Source organism: Meles meles, chromosome 20, assembly GCF_922984935.1.
Source record: "Meles meles chromosome 20, mMelMel3.1 paternal haplotype, whole genome shotgun sequence".
In the NCBI taxonomy this organism is placed as follows: domain Eukaryota; kingdom Metazoa; phylum Chordata; class Mammalia; order Carnivora; family Mustelidae; genus Meles; species Meles meles.
The window spans coordinates 25,652,613-25,671,072 of NC_060085.1; the positions used below are offsets into that span (position 1 = coordinate 25,652,613).

The 18,460-nt window shown below is 44.7% G+C and overlaps 1 protein-coding gene across 5 annotated transcripts in view; it reads right to left on the reverse strand.

Moving 5' to 3' along the window:
- Window positions 1-18,460, reverse strand: part of ARHGEF3 (Rho guanine nucleotide exchange factor 3) — a 320,726-nt gene that overhangs the window by 58,370 nt on the left and 243,896 nt on the right. Inside the window, exon 1 of one of the 5 annotated variants that reach the window (XM_045991712.1) lies at window positions 15,411-15,660. The exons of the other annotated variants lie outside the window; for them this stretch is intronic. Coding sequence (XP_045847668.1) covers window positions 15,411-15,506 — 96 coding nt within the window. The 5' untranslated portion in view covers window positions 15,507-15,660. Of the gene's footprint in view, window positions 1-15,410; window positions 15,661-18,460 lie in introns of those variants that run through there. 5 annotated transcript variants of the gene reach the window in all.

Genomic DNA, 18,460 nt, shown 5'->3' on the forward strand with positions numbered 1-18,460 from the left:
AGCCAAATATTTGGCTCTCTGTGCAGTCCCTGGAGCCACATCTGCCTTCTGAACGTCAAGCAAAGCTCTTACTTTCTTGAGGCAGACAGGGCCAGATGCTCGGGGCTGGTGCACTTCAAGAGTCTAACCTCCTGGAAAGGTCTCAGGGCTTCCACCAGAGTCATGCCTCTGTGGCCCTTACAGGAAGGCCAGCTCTGAGCCCAGAAGATATTTTCTGACAATTAGATTCAGGTTATGCACTTTTTGCAAGACTGCCACAGAAACGATGTGCCCACCATGCCACACCCATCTGTAGATCTAGAAAATGGAGTCTAAGCACACACTCCTGCTTGCAGAATGTTAAGAAGGTACCTGGAGGTGGCAGGGGTGGCCTAATCCCAGGCACAGGACCCAGAGGAAGGCCTCCTCTGTGGTTCTGGGGTTTTGCGGGCAGTCATTTCCTACTGACTTCTTGGGAACCCTTGGGTGGGTGGGGTATAAATTCTGCATTTGTTTTTCTCTGTAAAAGGGACTCCCTGGCTTCCCCTTGGGCTGAGTTGGAGGGGAAGGGGAAGAATAATGCCACTGGGGATTCCATCCCCACTTCAGGGTTTGGGAACTTCCGTGTACAGCCCTCAAGGGTACTTTAAGGATATTTGCTGAGGCTTCCCCAGAGTTTAGGAACAGGCCAAAAGTCTCTGCAGCAAGTGACAAGGCTCTTATCACACTGGCCTAAAGAATGTGTTGATTCTTTGCAAAGGATCTAAGGATAAAATATGAGCCAACCTTCCTAGCCAGAGCACAATGCCCTATGACCTCGAACCAACAATATGACCTCCATGGGCTTGGTCTCCTCCCCTGTGAAGTGGGGGTGACTCTCCTACCCCCTCACAGAGCTGTTGGGAAGGTGACACGAGATCATGTGTGTAATGTTCTTGGTACAAGCCTGCCCCATAAGTTGCCTCCTGCAAATATCAGATTATTGCCCTCTTATTTCTAATGCACAAGGAGAGGTGTGGTCTCTCCCCGAGCCTGCTCTCCTGCCCTCATCCATTTCCTGCAGCACTAGATTTTGCCCTGGGCCTCCCAAGGATGAAGCTGGGAACTCCATGTCACCTGCCACACCACAATCTCACCAATGACATGCTCCTGCCACTAGGTCTCAGGTTATGAGACCACACATTTCGATTCCACATTCCTGCCTTGCCTTTCTTCCTGCAGCTTTATCATCTGTTTAGTCAAGCTCTGGCTGGATAGGGCAAAACTGGGAGTTGTTTAGCGGGATCCAAGGTTATGTCGGAGAGGAAAATGTCAGCCATGAAATCCCAAGATAAGAACCTGAGTTGGGGAGGGGAATCCAAGTGGGTCTTGAGGTCTGCATCAAAACCCTCCTACTCCTAACCCAACATTGCTAAATTATGGTCTAGAAGAGCTGGTCTCCAGTCTTGCCAGATCCTAGTACTATCTGGGATTAGGCACTGCTAGGAACTCTGGGTGTTCAACCCATGTCAGATGAGCAAGGTGGAATTTCTCCCCAAATAACAAGTTACCTTGGGCTTCCAGAAAGGACCATACAGACGCACTGGCATGTCCTTTCTCTTTTCATCCACCTATTGTCCTTTGAAGCTGAGTATTATCTTCGTTCCCCAGAAATGAGGAAAAAAAAAAAGGTACAGAAATTAAAAAAAAAAAAAAAAGATGCTCAGATCTTAATCTCAATGTCCCAAAGGAAGGACAGACTGTTCCAGCTCAATGTAGGATTAAAAAACATGTCTCAGGCAAGCAAAACTGACAACCAGGTCTGCCATCTGACTGAAGACAAAGCTGGGACGAGGGATCTCACATACACCTGCTGGGTAAAACCTCTGACCAAGGGCACGGGGTCAGCAGGATGAGAACATGGACCCCCTTCTCATGTGGCCTAGTCAGCTTCTGTTTTTGACAAGAACAATATCTGAGCAGATGAGACTTGCAGAAATGTGGCTTCCAGAGAGAAACGGAAACTAGATTTGCCATAGTCCCTCATACTCCCCAGCTGTCCCTGCTAGCACAATTTATCCCTTCAAATCATTGGGTTCACGTGTATCCTCAACAGCACATGGCTCCAGTGAGAACCAAGGGAAACTGCATTTGGGGGTTTTAGAACAGTCTGCTCTCAACTGAGAACAGAATACACGGAAATCTGATTATTCAAAATGGATAAAGCTACCAGTGGCCCAGCCATAAGGGATTGATTGAATTGGGAATAAAATAAAATAAATGTTAAACTTTCCTGTTTTCAGCTCTCAGCTGACATCTTACCACCCACTGAGCAATGGTATGTAGAAAAATAAGGCAGAAAACACGCTGTTCAGGAAGCTATGAGGTAGGTCATCTATGACGGATTCATATGGCCCTCTGTTGCCCCCACACACCCCAACTGAGCACATGAATAGCTTCAAATGTTATCTTTGGGAGATGTGTGTGTGTGTGTGCATGAGTGTGTGTATACACACACTCATGCACACACACAGAACACAAGACTATCTTTATATTTGAGAAAGTTTTCATTCTGTAGCACATTTTTAATGACAGGAATAAAAAAAATGCCCACTAACGATGGATTTTTCCAAAGACTGGGAACAAACACTGGCCCTCAGTGCTGTGCATTTGCAACCTTGAAACATAGTGATTATGTGTTATTTCTAACTCTGAGCAATTAATATGCATCCAGATGTATCATTATCTACAGTGTATTAAAATTCAGAGCCCTGCGAATTTGAAAAAGAGTGTATCATGCACCACAAAGGAGGCAGAAGCCTCAGAGACCTGTGCTGCTCCCCCACATTGCTTGCAGCTAATTTCAATTACAAAGTCACAAGAGAGAAAATGAATAGACAATGCAGTTGACTTAAAAGAAGTAGATACAAACCTGTGATTTGAATGTTTGGTTTTGTAAAAAAATGTTGGTTTAGCCATTGGAGATTCAGTGGTAAGGGATGCCAGTAAGAGGTTCCAGAAAAGACAAAGGCAGTTTTGTGGTAAGAGAAAAATGTTATTTATTGTGGCAGAAAGGGGCGAAATTCCCATGAGTCTTCAGCTCAGGCCATCTAAAGATGGGAGGGTTCCTTTGGAAGACCACGTGGGGTCTAACTTGGCAAGATTTCCCTGGAAAAGTTTCCCTAAGTGCCCTCAGGGATTGAGGGAAAGTCTCACTGGCCAGGGGATCGCTCCTCCTGCCCTGCTGTTTAGGCGTGAGGCTCTGGGACTGCTCCTGAATTTACAAAGCAGGGATGCACAGAGTGGTGTTGGGACCACCTAACCCTTCAAAGTCTCCAGAATTGTCATTAAATTACATGCTGCCAGGTTCCCGACCTACTCACAGATTCTAGCAATTTTCTAGAAGCAGAGAAGTCATCCCACACCTGACCCAGGTGTGACTCATCTGTCAAATAGAGAAAGAAGTGCTAGACAAAGGGGGACCCCTAGGTGGGGAGGACGAGGCACCAAGAGTTGTGGAGTCCCCCCGTGCCAGGTGTTGGCACTCACACTCAGCTATATCATACAGCGACCCCATCACCTCATTTTATAAAAGAGGAAGCAGGTGTTCAGGGAAGTAATGTGACTCACCCTAAGTCATACCCAGTAAGAGCTGAAATTCAGATTCAAATCTACCTGACTTGAAAGCTTTCCCTGCCACCCCCACACTGGCTTCCCGGGATACACAACTTCCTCTTATAACATAATAGCAACAAGACTGACAATGACTTCGTGCCAGGCTATGCCAAAGTGCTCGCTATGCACAATTTCCTTGATTTCTCTTAAGTTAGAACTATTAATAGACCCGTTTCACAAAACAGACAGCTGAGGCTCAGAGAGGTTAATAAGCTTTCCTAAGTTACACCGCCAGTGGCAGAGCCAGGACTCAGCCCAAGGCTGCTCCTCAGCAAGATCAGCGATCTGAACTGGATCCCTGCTCCATTCCTAAGTCCCGTGGGAAATAGGGATGGCAGAGGGAGGACAATGGAGACTGAGGCTGGAAGTGGAAAACTTGAAGCTGTTCATTCCACATTCAAGTCCCGTCACTCTGGAATCAGCAGCCCTCCTGTCTTTCCTTCTCCTACCCTTCCCCAGCATCTCAGAGTTCCCGGTCACCCCCCCAGGACTGCCCTCCTAGTAGTCTGTCAAAATCCCCAGTGAGATTGCCTGCTTCCCCATTCCCCTTTTCTGATTGACGATCATTGTCAGTTAAGGTTCTGAATGACTGGGTCCAACTCAAGTACAAGTTCCTTGAGGACAGAAAGCATGTCTTTCTCTTTTAAACTCAGGAGAAATTGTTAGATAGAGTCTGATCTCAAGAAATAGTTACTGACAATCAAAGAGCATTAAGGGTCATTTCTAGCTGTGCGGCTCTTCACCAAGTTGTATCTATCACGCTCTGGAATTTCCCCACATTTCTAACAAAGGATCTATTTATAATTAAAGCACCCTGCTAATGAATGGGCAGGATGAACTCTCAAAGCAACCTAATCCTTCTCATCTGCACCGGGTCTGTCCCTGTGCTGGAGCTTGGTTAAGATTCCCAGATGCTGTGTCAGATGGGAGTCAGGCTTGGGGATGGATGACAAGCTCTTCATCTCCCATGGCCAGGGTGCCTCTCTATCCTGAACTCACACTCCACTCCCTACTTGAAAGTCATTCTGGGAACATCAGAAAACCATACTAGATTTTTTTTTTCATCCTGCCTGGCAGGAATGAACTTGAATCTTGCCAGTGTGCTTGGAACATCTTTTGTTTTTTAAAAAAATAATGGCCAGTGCCAATTCGAATCCCTGGGAAGTTGGGTGGGTATTTCCTACAGAGGAAAAAGTGACCTCCCAGTAGACCCCTTGATAGGGAGGATCAGCCACAGCTTCCACTCCACTGACGTGCACTGAAAAAAGATGATGCTGTTGTTGCTAACGGTGCGAGGAATGCTTGCTTTGTGCAAACCCTCTGCAACCTCATTCGTTTTTCACAGTTCCCTTGGAAATTCTCATTTACAGGTAAAGAAACTGAGGCTATAGAGTATGAGTCACCGTCCAAGGTCTCTGGCTCACAAGCGGCCAACTTGGGATTCAGACTTGGTTCAGTCCACCCCTCAAATCCAAGTTTCCAGCCACCACACTCTGTGTCTGCACCAAATTAAAATACAGTCTTGTCCAATCCTTCCCTCAGAGTGAATGGGGAAAGGAAGAGGATGGGTTAAATGATTTCAACTGGAACCTGGGAACTTTGAAGCTTTGAAAAGGAAAAAAAAAAAAAAAGATCTTTGTTCTTAGAACAGAAATCCAATTTTTTCAAAAAATTTGCTAACATCTAGTCTAAGATAATTTTCTATGACATATTAAAGCCCATCTTTATCTATTTAGAAATATTAATATCTGAAATCTGGGTCCTATGTGTGAAGTCCAGATTTAAGTTTTAGTCTGTAAGCAGCTGTAACCAAACCTGGGAAGCTACTGCTGCAGAGCTCTGGTCTAGAAGAACCTCAGAAGAGAAATGCTGTTTCCAAACTCTCCCCACCACTGCTGACAATTTTTTGCCAATGTATAGGCCACCTGAACTATTACATAGTTAATGTCTCCTTAAATTACTCATCTTTTACTTAAGTACCCATATTGTAAAAACAAACACTGCATCTGCCATAAATAGAAACTTGAGAAAATGAACCCTATTATTAAATTCTTATTAGATACTCTTGCCTGCTGAAGCTTCTAAGCCCGAGGCCTGAGCTTTGTTAAAAGGGGTTGGGGGTGGCTGCGGACAGGGACAGGAACTAGCAAGTGATAGAAAGGTGTTAAAGACACACTAGCTCTGAACTAAGACTTGTGCCTCAGCACCTTCAGAAGGATCAGAAGGACAGGAAGAGATCTGAAAAGAGAAAGTGATTCAAACTTATTGTGGTCTTATCTTGGTATCCTCTTGTCCCTGGTGTCCTTCAGGCTACCACAAATGGTATGAAACCCACCTTCTGGGAAAAAAGGGATCCAAGCCAATCTTCTCATTTCAGAAACAAAGACTCCAAGGTCCCCTGAGCCTACTTGTGTCTTGTCCCCAGCTAGTAAGGAGGCTCTTGTAAGAATCAGCTTAGAAATAAATGCCGCTGGAGAAATTGAGATTTAAGCATTTACGAGTCCTCTAAAGCAAGTTCCCACTCCTTGATGCTGAGCCACAACAAAGCTCACTCTCCTCCGCCCTTAGAGAGTGGACTAAAGCCTTCAGAAACTGCAAGAGAAAACCAGGCCCGTCTTCAGATGTGTTCTCTTTCGAAGTTGTCCAATCTAAGTCAGCATCAAACAGCTGAGTGGAGGGTGACTTTTCACCATGTGTCTCTGGCTGACACTTAAGTTACCACCATTTTTTTCCCCTCTTTAACAGTCTGTTTCCTTCACAGTGGTTTCAGACCCTTTCTGTAAGACCACACCCAGAAGCACCTAAGAAAACCGCCAACCAGCAAAGAGGATGGCTAAAGGTGTGTGGGAACGAACAAGACCCCAAAACCTACCAGGAACTGATGAGCCACCCGCACCCCTCCCCCACCTGTGTGAGGTTAAACACAAGAGTCTTCACCAGTGGCCTTTAATTATCTTCTCTGTGTTTGCCTGGGGTCGTTCTTGACATGCCTGCGTCACTTGGGGATTATGAAATGTTAGCATTTCAATGTAAGATAAGACACTTGAGAGGGACGCTTCCACTGGCCTTGTGCTGGGGCCAGAGAGCACACAGAGGAAAGACTTATCACTTGTCCTCCTGGGGTATCAGGCCTGTAGCTCCTTCAAGTTCCACCCACTGGCTGCTTCCCTTTTCCCTTCTGTGGCTTCTTCCTCCAGGAAGACTCCAAACTTCCAAATCTGACAAGGGTTGCACCGGCTAAACATTTACCTTTATGTATTTTTTTAAGGTCTTGATGTAGGCTCTCGGTTTTATTTCACTCTTGTGGTATCTAAGGAAACTGTCCCCTCGGGGGAAATGCTCTAGTTCTCCTTACCCTTTAATTATTGCCCTTGCTGCAAACATTAGACCTGCAGAGCTCAGGAAGGCATCATTTTAAGGGATGTCTTCTACATGTACAGAAGGTTCTGTCTATCCATTTTTTGTTTTGCTTCTTGTTTAATAGCGATCACACATCAAATATAAAGCAAGCTTTGCACTTGAACCCGGTGTGCAGGCCACGGGATGGGCCCACCAGTCCACTGGCTGCCAGGTGAGGTCTCTGCATGCAGCGTTCTAAGTTTAATGGGGTTCACTCTGAATACTCCCAAAATAGCGCTGCTTACCAGCTTCACTCAGGAACATGACTGGGTTAAGCCAGCACTGCAGTATGCCAAGCGGTCAAGGCCGGACAAGGAGGGCCCAGCGTTTTGGCCCTGCTTCCTAACCTCTCCGAAACTCTGTTTCTTCGGTTGACAAACAAAGAGGATAGTCCTTGCCTTGCTCAGTGCCTTCAGCCAGAGCAAGGTTCAAAGGAAATCAGACATTGGAAAACTCCTGCCTGCTTTCTGAACACAGGGCAGCATTGCTGTGAGTTTAGGGAACGCGGTGAGAGAGGGACAGGGGATGCTGATAGAAACACATCCCTTGCCCCACCTCCCTACATCCCATGTGCTTATGTAGAAATTTAAATGGGTTACGTCATGTGTGTAATTAGGCTCAACTTTTTTCCTTTTTATTTTTTCCAAGAACATTAAGGTATTTCTGTTGGCTAGTGTGTAATGGCTCAAAGGATGTCACTGATCCCTGTGCCAGAGGCCATGGTACATGGAGTTATCCCCTCATTAAATAGGTTAGAGAGGTTGTTGGCTTTTCTGTCTGTTGTAAATAAATAGGAAAGGATGCTTAACTGAAATCAGACACCCAGACTTCAAACTTCAGCTCTGCCATGCACAGCAGTGTGATCCTGGGAAAATTACTGAATTTCTCTGATTCTTAGGATCCTCACCTTTAAAACGGAGATAATTATACTCAGATGAGGAAAAGAATATAAAAATGCTTTGAAACCTATAAAATGCACAACCATACGACATGATCATTATTGTAAATGATATTATTTTTTAAAGGATTATTTATTTATTTGGCAGACAGAGATCACAAGTAAGCAGAGAGGCAGGCAGAGAGAGAGGGAGAAGCAGGCTCCCTGCTGAGCGGAGAGCCCGATGCGGGGCTCGATCCCAGGACTCTGAGATCATGACCTGAGCGGAAGGTGGAGGCTTAACCCTCTGAGCCACCCAGGCACCCCTGCAAATAATATTATTATTAACAACTCTGGACACACAGCATTTTCCCCCCAAGAGCTGGAATACTGGGTCCAGAGATTTGAACTCATCACTGATGAGTACCCTCATTCCCCACAGATGCGTGTTATTTCCTTGCAACATCCCCAGGACTGGGTTCTATCATGTCTTTAAAATATTTGTGATGTCAATATGAAACAGCACCTATTATTATTTACCTTTTTCATTTCTATAATTTCTACTACGGTGAACATTTAAATAATGTTTACATTCACAGTTCCTTGTGTGTGAACTATTTGTGTCTTTTCGCCCATTTATCAATGGACACCATGGAAGGTCCTTTTACATCTGTATAAGTTACTTATCTGACAAAGATATTAATTTTTCAATTTGTCATCTCTATTTCAAAAATCTTTTTCAATGTATGAGTCTATTTCTCTTGCCTAAGGAAGCACATTAAACATAACAGACACCTTGTTTGTTGATATAGCATTACACAGTGTGTTTGTGGACTAATCAATACTCAAGATTTCCAAGCACACTGAGGATGTCTGGTGAAAACAAGCAAGGAAGAGAAAGAGATTGGACAGTATGTCCCATTTGGAAAAGTGAGAGGAACCAGGATATCTAGCCAAGAGAAACAAGCACCTGGGGGAAGTGTGTGTGTGTGTGTGCGCGTGTGTGTGCGTGTGTGTGCACATGGACACACATGTGCATGTGTGTGTGTAGAGTGGGAGTAGATGGGGAGAGAGAGCAGTTTGCAAATATTTAAGGAGGTAGGACATGAAAAAGCATTACTATATAATATTCAGTTGCAGGAAGCAATGTTACAAGAGAGGATATTTTCATGATCTACACTGTAGAAAAACAGAATGTACAGGCTCAAAAGGTAATGAGTTCTCTGTCTCTGGAGATGTTTAAGCAGAAATTGAAAGGATCCAGCAGTGAGTTAGCACTGGTTCCATATTCTCAACAGGCTTCTCCTACTCTAAGGTTCTCGAATGCAATGACCCTGGGTCATTTCCCGGAGGCTGGTTTTGTTTGTTTGTTTCATAAATCCCCGGAAAAAAGGCCTGTTTTGCTACTCCTTTCCTCCTCATCTTAAGAGCCAAGAGAGGAAAAAAAAAAAAATCCAGTGAATTTACCGTTAAGACCTCTGGTTCTGCTCCAATTAATTGAAGTTTAGTAATAATCGGGGCCGCCTTCTCCAAAAGAACACAATAGCTCAAACATAGAAGGTCCAGACACAAGTGTTTCTAGACTTAAAAAGAATGACTCCTTTCCCAGCCAGTTGGAGGTTCAGAAGCCTTTCTGGATTAACGTTTGACATAGCCTCTTCTAAGCTAATAATGGGTGTCAAGTAATAAAAAAATGGAAGGCATTAGAAACCACTGGCCTTCATTCTTGACAGTCCATGAGTCAATACAAAAATAAATGGCAATGCAATTCACAGCAATTTCCTCATTTTGTGTGTGACCTGTACCCGTGACCAATGCTGACAGATTATGGAAGGCAACTGCATGCATCCATCACAAATGAAGTAGCCTTTCTAGATATACGCATGCCATTAATAACAATTACATGTGCACAGGGCTTTGCAAAATTAGGATATGATCAGTAATTTATTTTCATTCAGTTGTTAGGAAAACAGTGGCACCAGTCCAGGATTTTACAGGCAATTGGAGAATGTCTTGAGAAAGTGACACAATTTGCAAGTATCCAGATGGAAGTCAGGGCCTTCCAGTTATTGGTTTAGGTGGAAGCCTGGTGGTAAATGCAGATAAGCAAAATGACTAATTGCAGAACTAACGGTGTCACCTCCCCAGCGCTGAGCATGCGGAATTCTGCCAAAGACCAGCTCTTTGGCGTTGAGAAACAGAGAACGGAAGTTAACCAAAACCCCTCCCAAATGGACGCTGGCAATGCCCACTCCTTGGGGTTGTAGCCATTCTATGAAGTGGGCTGCCAGAAACATCGACTAATGGTGGGGTCTCCCATCCAGACACTCAGGAGAAAGGAGGCTTCTGGCTGTAAGGCTGTTGGCTCCGGTAGGGGCCCTCAGCCTTCATGTGTTATGTGGTGAAGAGACCAGTGATTTAGTCATTTAGCTGCAATGTGATGTGGTTGGGAAAGAACAGACCTCAGGGGCAGAGTGGGGTGTGAATCTTGGCTCCCCACCTAGTAGTTCAGCCATCCTGGAAGGGCTATTGCCCAGCTATGAGCCTCAGTTGCTAGTTCTACAAAAAGGAACAAATACACCAACCTCATAGGATTGTTGTAGGGATAAAGAGAGAGCCTACATTAAGGCCCCTGATGCCCTCCTGGGCATAAAACAGCCCTCAGAAAATTTAAGACAGTAAGCAGTAATTAAAACTGTTTGGGGAATCTTTTCAAGATGCTAAGTCTTGATGATGATGATGCTATTTATTGAACACTTATGATGTGCCAAACACTGGACTAAGCACTGTACATGAAACATCTCATTGACCCTCACTATGATCCTAGGAGGCAGAACACTCATCATCCCCATTTTACCACTGAGGGCAACAGGGCTTAGAGAGGCCCAGGAGCTTGTCCAGGGTGACACCACTAAGCAGGCAGTAGAGATGACATTAGCACTCAGTACAGAGCTGAGACCGTGAACATCCTCAAATGTACATGTGTAAAGTCAACATGTTTTCTTTTAATAGACCTTTTTCTAGCTCAGGTACACCCTATCCTGGAGGCCCAAGACCCCCAAGACCCCATATGAACAAGCCTCAGAATCATGGGCTACATGATCAATACCAGATCCTTTCAGCAAGCAATGGCATTTACCTGGATAACTCCATTTTTCTCCCCTCCCAGCCAGACCCTAAGTCACAGGATTCATGGAGTCTACTTATTTGGTCACTTGAAGAAATACCAGGATTCTAACTGCAATAACTCCTCAGAACTATTTCCATGCAATTGGTTGTATATTCTTTCAATTCGACACTATATGATACAGATTCCAAGAAATGTATGAATTACTGGAAACCATTTGACTCCTTTAGCTCTCCAGCTGGCAGGCAAAGAGTACAGCCCCAGGTGCATACAATTTTCAAGTCCACATGTGGACTTACTGGGGCATAAATTATGGCAGGGGCACAGGGTTCACCTTACCCTTTAAAGCTGAAGCTTAAAAAGTACTTCCCCAGTTACAGAAAGCACTCGTGATTATATGTTTGAAAGAAGATATTTTAAAGCATTTCATACATCTGTTAAGTTTTCATTTCTGCTCCCTTTTTCTTCAGAGGTAAACACACTTATGTGCCACAAAGTATGTTGGTATGAAATGCTGTTCTAAGTCCATTAGGAAACCTGGCTTCGGATCTTGGTTCAGTTGCGGATTTTCTTCATGGCTTTCTGCAAGTCACCTCCCCTCAGTGTCTTTATTCATAAAGTAAGGAGAAAGAATATTAACCCTACAACATGGTTAGGGTCTCAGGTGAGACACTAGATGTGGCACTTAGATAGGAATAGAGTTCTGTCATTTCGAGCTACATGTCATTCCAAGGGCCACATAAGGCTACTGTAGGAGTCAAAATCAGATCATGTACTTTTGAGAGACAAAGGCAATGATTACAAATACTGCTAACTAAATCTGGCCTAATTCTGACCAATATCTGAGATAGTGAACCTTAAAACCAAAAGTGAGTTGTCCATCAAATTGTCAGATATATTCTTAGAAAGAAAATAATGGAAACATCTCTTTGTATTTTCATGAAAAATGAAATGGACCCCAAACTCTTAAAATCTTCTCACCAGACTCCAGTATCCTTAGCCAACATATCCACTCATTTGAGCTTGCTTTCTTTCTTTCTTTTTAAAGAATTGATTGATTGGGTGTGAGGAGGGTTTGGGAGAGAGAGAGAATCCCAAGCAGACTTCATGCTGAGTGCAGAGCCCGATGTGGGACTCGATCTCACAACCCTGAGATCATGACTCGAGATGAAATGAAGAGTTAGATACCACCCAGGCACCCCTGAGCCTTCTTTCTTTAAAGGCAAACCTCCCCATGTGGAAATAGTGACTTTTAACTTATATTCAGGGTAATTCATTAAGAGTTAACAGCTCTCCTCTGGTCACTTGATCAGGTGTTCAGAGCAATTAATATGCCTGGAAAGACCAGTCCCTCCTAGCACGGGAATAAGCAAAACATGAATTAAGAGAAGCTACATCAGTGATCAGAAGAAACAAGCTTAATCATGCTCACGTGATACCATGTTTCTCTGAAAGTCAAGAGGCCATGCACTAAAACGGACTAAGCTCCTTGGATTTCATAATTAATGATTAGAACTAGAAGGATCGAGCTGGTCTGGGGTATTAAACAGTTACAACCCAACTCATCACATCCACGCCATATAGAAATACCAGATTAGGAAGCAGTATTATATTAATATTGTAATCCATGTAGAATACTTTCGATGTTTAAAATAAATATTTTAAAGAAAATAATCTTTAAAAAGAAACATATCACTTTTTTTCTTCCACTGGAAATTATCACCGAAATTAAGAAAATTACAAAGCACTTAAATCTCAAGTAGAACTTTAGTTATCATTTGCATTTAAGAGAATGTTTGTTGTTGTACATTTGTCACTCAAGTGTATGGTATTGAACGCACACCACTACACACCAAACCCTTCCCCACAAGTTCTTTCCTTAAGTAGCTTCCCCCAGAACACCTGCTGCAACCGCAGGAAACATGCTAGAAGGCACTTGCCGGTGCAGTGCTACTCCCCATAGCAAATTCCGAAGGAACTGCCATTAGATGTCTAAAGGGCACAGGTGCTTGCTGCAAATGCCTTTGAAAGTCAAAAAGTACTTTGGATAAGCCAGTCCTTCTCTTTACAACCATCTTCTTTTTTGGGGGGGGGGGGGAAGCATTGATTTTAAAAAAGTAATTTTAAAAAATTACTGTCATAGGAATTAACAGTCAGTGCCTAATTTATAAACATGTATATAATCATGTTTTTCAAAAGGCCTACCAGGATATGCTGTTCTTACACTTACAAATAATGATGACACCTGCTGGTAGAAAATATATTTTAGTTAATTGCTGATGGAGAAGTAAGGCCTACAAGGGCTGACTGTCTTTTGCACGGACAACGAAACCAGAAAACTACCCCCTACACTCACTTCAGTTTCTTTTTCCAATTTTGCCTATTTGTCATTATCAGGAAATGAAGCTAGGAGATGCACTGGACTAGATTTCTGCCTCAAGATGTATAGAACATGTATGATACTTCACTGAATTAAACTGCACACATACACACAAAACACTCAATGGGGATACCTAAAAAATATTTACCATAAAAACTGTTCCCCCATCCTTCCTTCCATACCAGGACATCCCCATAAAAGGAAAACAAGTCACATTTTATAATTTGGAATTGGCTACCATGAAGAAAATTAGTATTTGACATCTGGTGACACATTTCTCTCTCATCACATCTGTGACATACAGATATATTTCTCTTCTACATATAAGAATAAGAAAAGATCAAGCAGATAAGTTTTACCTAAGCCTTTAGCCGAACTACTCAGAAAACATAGGACTAAGGGAGAGCAAGAAGGGACTAGTTAGAGTCCAGAGCTGTTCTCATTATTCTTTCCTTTGATCCATCTCAATTTATTAATTCAACTTGGTTATGCTTCGCTTCCTTCCAAAAGAAGTTTGAGAGGATACTAGCTTCACTGCTCCTACATTCATTAAATTGTGATGTTCCTATTGAAAAATCATTATATCCATTCCAATCCTGAACAACCTGAATTCTATGCTGGTGCTATCTTGTCAAAACTTAAATAAGAGTCCAAACACCATTAAGGCTATTACACTTCCACAGCTGCTGGGAACAAAAACTCTTTGTGGAAAGTATACAACTGAGCTGGAGTGTGGGGTGGGGGTGGGGGAGAGAAGTTAGTTGTGCTCAGCTTACAGAAAGCTGATTACAACCGGAGACTGTTTGGAGTCTTGTCAGCTTCAGCAGCTCTTGTTAGAGGCAATGAATCTTTGATGCTGTCCTCCCGAATATGCATAATTCGGTGAGCCAAGTTCACACAGCTAAGGAGACCCAAGGGTGCCGGGTGGGTGGAATCCTCAAGACTGCCACACCAAGGTCGGATGCATTTCTGCCTCCAGACTTTCCCCAGTCATGGTTGGACAGAGTGACAATCTCTTAAGTAACACACATGAGCAGCAGTGATGAGCTGGGTCCTTTGGGTTCCACTACAGCTTGGCCACAGCAAAGCTGTGGTCTAGTGGAAGCAACTATATTCCCTAAGACCCTCAAAGACTGAGAAGGATGCTTTCTCCTCTAGCTGAACCCAACATATAAGACCGGTGAGTTCTCTGCCAGAGGTATAACACACAGAAGTAAAAGACAAGATTAAATGCAAGCCAGGAGGGCTCGCTCATATCACCCTCAAGGCTCCGGAAAGTTCCCGGAAAGGGAAGTTTCCAGTGTTCCAAGAAAGCTTCCCACTCCCCAAGGAGTTTAATTCATTTTCAGGATCCATGTGCAAGACCCTCAGATTACTCATTTAGCCCCCAGACCCGCAGCTGAGTGACCCCACTGGCCACAGATGACAAACAGAGGTGCCAGGTCCTGTCTTTGCTGCCAAACAGCTGCAAGGTCAAGCCTGACAGGTGAGATGCCCCCCAAAGGCCTCCTCTTGTTCCCCAACCCAGGTAAGAGGAAACCCAAGCTAAAATGGTAGCTCTTCACTGATATCTGGGCCTAAGAATACAGTAAGAGAAAGTCCCTCTGCCAGAAGGTTGACAGTCTGAGAGCCCTGAAGGATGCAACAAAGGCCAGGGCAAGGAAGCAGCTGCTCCCTGGCCCAGAGGAAGAGGAACAGGGACAGGGGAGGAGGTTCATGATGATCCACAGAGAAGGGGCAGGAGAAGGGAGGCAGAGACAGAGTGAGACATGCAGTGAGAGAGTGTGTGTGTGAGAAATGGGGAGAGGGAAAGGGAGGGACAGAGAGGGAGGAAGGGGGAAAGGTAGGAGGAAGGAGAGAAGGTGGGGGAACACACTGAATGAGAGATGCAAGCATTGAGAGACTGACACAGCGAGGGAGCCAAGAGAGTGAGAGATGGAGCGAGACAGAGGGACAGACAGACGGACCCAGAGAGGTCCAGGTGGAGGCCCTACCTCCGCGTCCTTGGCGGGACTGCTGGCCGGGGGTACTTCCAGGCTGCAGTTCGCCCTCTTGACCGTGAGGTAGAAGGGGTAATCCTTGGCCACCATGGTGGCTGCCGGGCCTGCTCTTTGGGATGTCACCGCTGACCTGAGGCGACCACAAAACTCCCTGGCGAAAGGGGGCCCCAGCTCCACGGTGCCGGGCGGCAGCGTCTGTACGGAGACTGACAGCCGGCTTCTTGCCTGGCGGGACCGACTCAGCTCTCCGGCTGAAAGGGGGGCGGAGCCTCGTCCGGGCCCGCCCACCTGGGGGCGGGCGGGGGGGGTGGGGCGGAGCGCCGACTCGGCCCCGCCCCGACGCGTCCCGGTAGCATCCAGGTACCGCCCGGCGGAAACCCCCCAGCGCTGCGAGGGGCGAACCTGCCTTGGGACCCTTCTTCCCGCGGGCCGGATCCCCGGAGACACCCTCTCCCAGTGACTCGCTGGCACTCCCAGGGTCGAAGAGGCGGCGGGTAGAACCGAGGCTGGGGCGAAGCTGGGCGGCGGGGAGAGAGCGAGCGTCTCAAAAGCCCACACTAGGAAGAGGCGGTATTCTGTTTTGCCTTCTTCCCAGCCAGCCTCCCCTCACACTTTTTTTTTTTAAATGAACGTCACTGGAGTATAATCTATAAACAGAAAGATGGGCCCGTTTTAAGCGTACAGTTAGTTTAGTGTTGACAAACGTAAACGCTCATGTAACCGCTTCCATAATCAGGAAATACATTTCCACCACTTCCAGAGATTTCCTTGGAGCACCTTCCTCTGCACCCGTTTTTAAATAGGAAGAGGCAGCCAGCGACTCAGGACAATCTGACAGGGTCCGTCAAGATGAAGCTGTGCAGCGTGAGCCCGCGGGCTGTACCAAGCCTTTCTATAGCAACATGTAAGGAAAAACCATTGAAAACCATCCAGAAGGATGCGCAGCAAACTTATGAGTCCCTTTGGGGCTAAAGGGAGGCCATCTGTGCCAGGGTGCACACCTGGGAAAAGGAGCAAAGGAGACTTTAAATTTATAGCTATTCTCAAAAATTTTACAAGAAAAATATACGTGTTACTTGGTAAATTTGAAGTTAATTTAAAAAAAATATTTAAATGATCATTGCCTCAAAAGTAATTTTGTGAACAGCACTGTTGGACTTTCCCCCCCTTCCTAATCAAAGTCATGACCACAGCAGGGGGTGGTCTGGAGAGATGATGTCTTTTGTTTTGACTTCTTAAGTGTACAGAAGGTAATGGGAATGGAAATATCTAGACCTGTTTCAGTATTCTCTGCTTCCAGCTAAGGCCAGAATCCAGTTTCCATTTTCTATACAGGAAACCTCATGATACATAGCTCTTTCATCCCAAGTATCAAAACTACACCCTGAGGCTGAATTCACTTACTTTCTTGTCCAGCTAGTGTAGACAAACTGCCTTCAGAAAAGGGAGAACTCTCTGGCCAGTTTTGCTAGCCCTGTTTTTGCCACACATGTAAAGGAGACTCTTAAATTACTGGTTTCCAGTTGAGATTGAAGAAAGAACCTGAGTTTTTTCCCCCTGAAATATGTACCCTGGGACTCCTGGGTGGTTCAGTGGATGAAGCATCAGACTCTTGATTTCAGCTCAGGTCATGATGTCAGGGTCCTGGGATAGAGCCCCACATCAGACTCCATGCTCAGCAGGGAGCCTGCTTGAGTATTCTCTCTTCTTTCCCTCTGCCTCTGCTCCCCTCAAATAAATAAACCAATCTTAAAAAATATATGTACACACACACACCCTATTTATTTATATATTTATATAGGATATATATTATATATTTATTTATTAATTATATATATAATTATATATAATATAATATATAATTTTATATATATATATATACACACACATATATTATATATCATTTATATGCTACGGTATATTATATACCGTAAAGCAGTGAGAAGGAGGTGACTGAAGAAAAGTTTTGTGGTGAGAAGGGTGCCTCTGGACCACTGATTTTTCTTATTTGTATTCCCAAACACAACTTCATCTTTTTAAACCAAGCTGTGCTGATGGGGAGCTTACATAGATACTCCCTGTAAGCTTGACCAAGCTCGGTGGGGACATGAAGGAAAACCTTATCTCCAAGGACACCCAACTAAAGCAGCCCCTGATTAACTCTGCAGCCAAAGGAGGGCCAGGAGAGAAAGTGACACGCCTCACTCAGGGGTCCCCTGGCTGCAGAGGCTATGAGCTGAATCATTTGGAGCTGTTCCTCATTCCCTTCTTCCTGCTCTTCTGGCTCCCATAGGCCCACCATCTCAACTAGATGACTATGGCTAGCAACAGCTCCTTTGGGGACAGGCTTGGATCCCTGGGGCGGCTCACCAGGCCTTAACCTCCAGTTGGGAAGTATACTTCCAGCACTAGGTGAAGAAAAGAATGACCCTAGCAAACTACAACTGGTCTTCTCACTACAGAATCCTTAGGGCTGGGCAGGAAGTCTGACATACCATGAACCCAGTGTGGTAATAAATAAACCATATGGAAAAGAGGGGACTTTAACCTTGGTTCAGTGCAATATTGTGGAGCAAAGAATAGTTATATTGGTTGATGAGAAGGCTGCCATATCTATTTCTCTCATACCATTTTTTTGCCCCTCCTCAGAAGATTTAGAACAATAAAAATCAATTAATATACATGGCCACATAACACATGTGCAGGAAACCTCTGTGTTTTCTTTTATACATGCTAGGCAAAGGGAGAGAGAGAGAGAGAGACTGATTGGTTGTTAATGATGAGTAACCGTTTAAACAGTGCTGGGGTCGGGGGGAAGCATAAGCCCCAAGATGAGTGAGTGTGAAAGGGAAGGTGGGAATCTGGAATTCCCCTGGGTGGTCTGATGCTTCCAAGCTTTCATAGCACGAACATCTCCTACCATAAATAGGGTTCTGGTGTTTAAAGATACATAGTTTTGGTACAATAAGGCCTGTAAACTGAAGCTGGCAATTTGGGGTATAAAAGCCATGTATGTTGTCCTTGAGACATTTCAAGGATTTCAA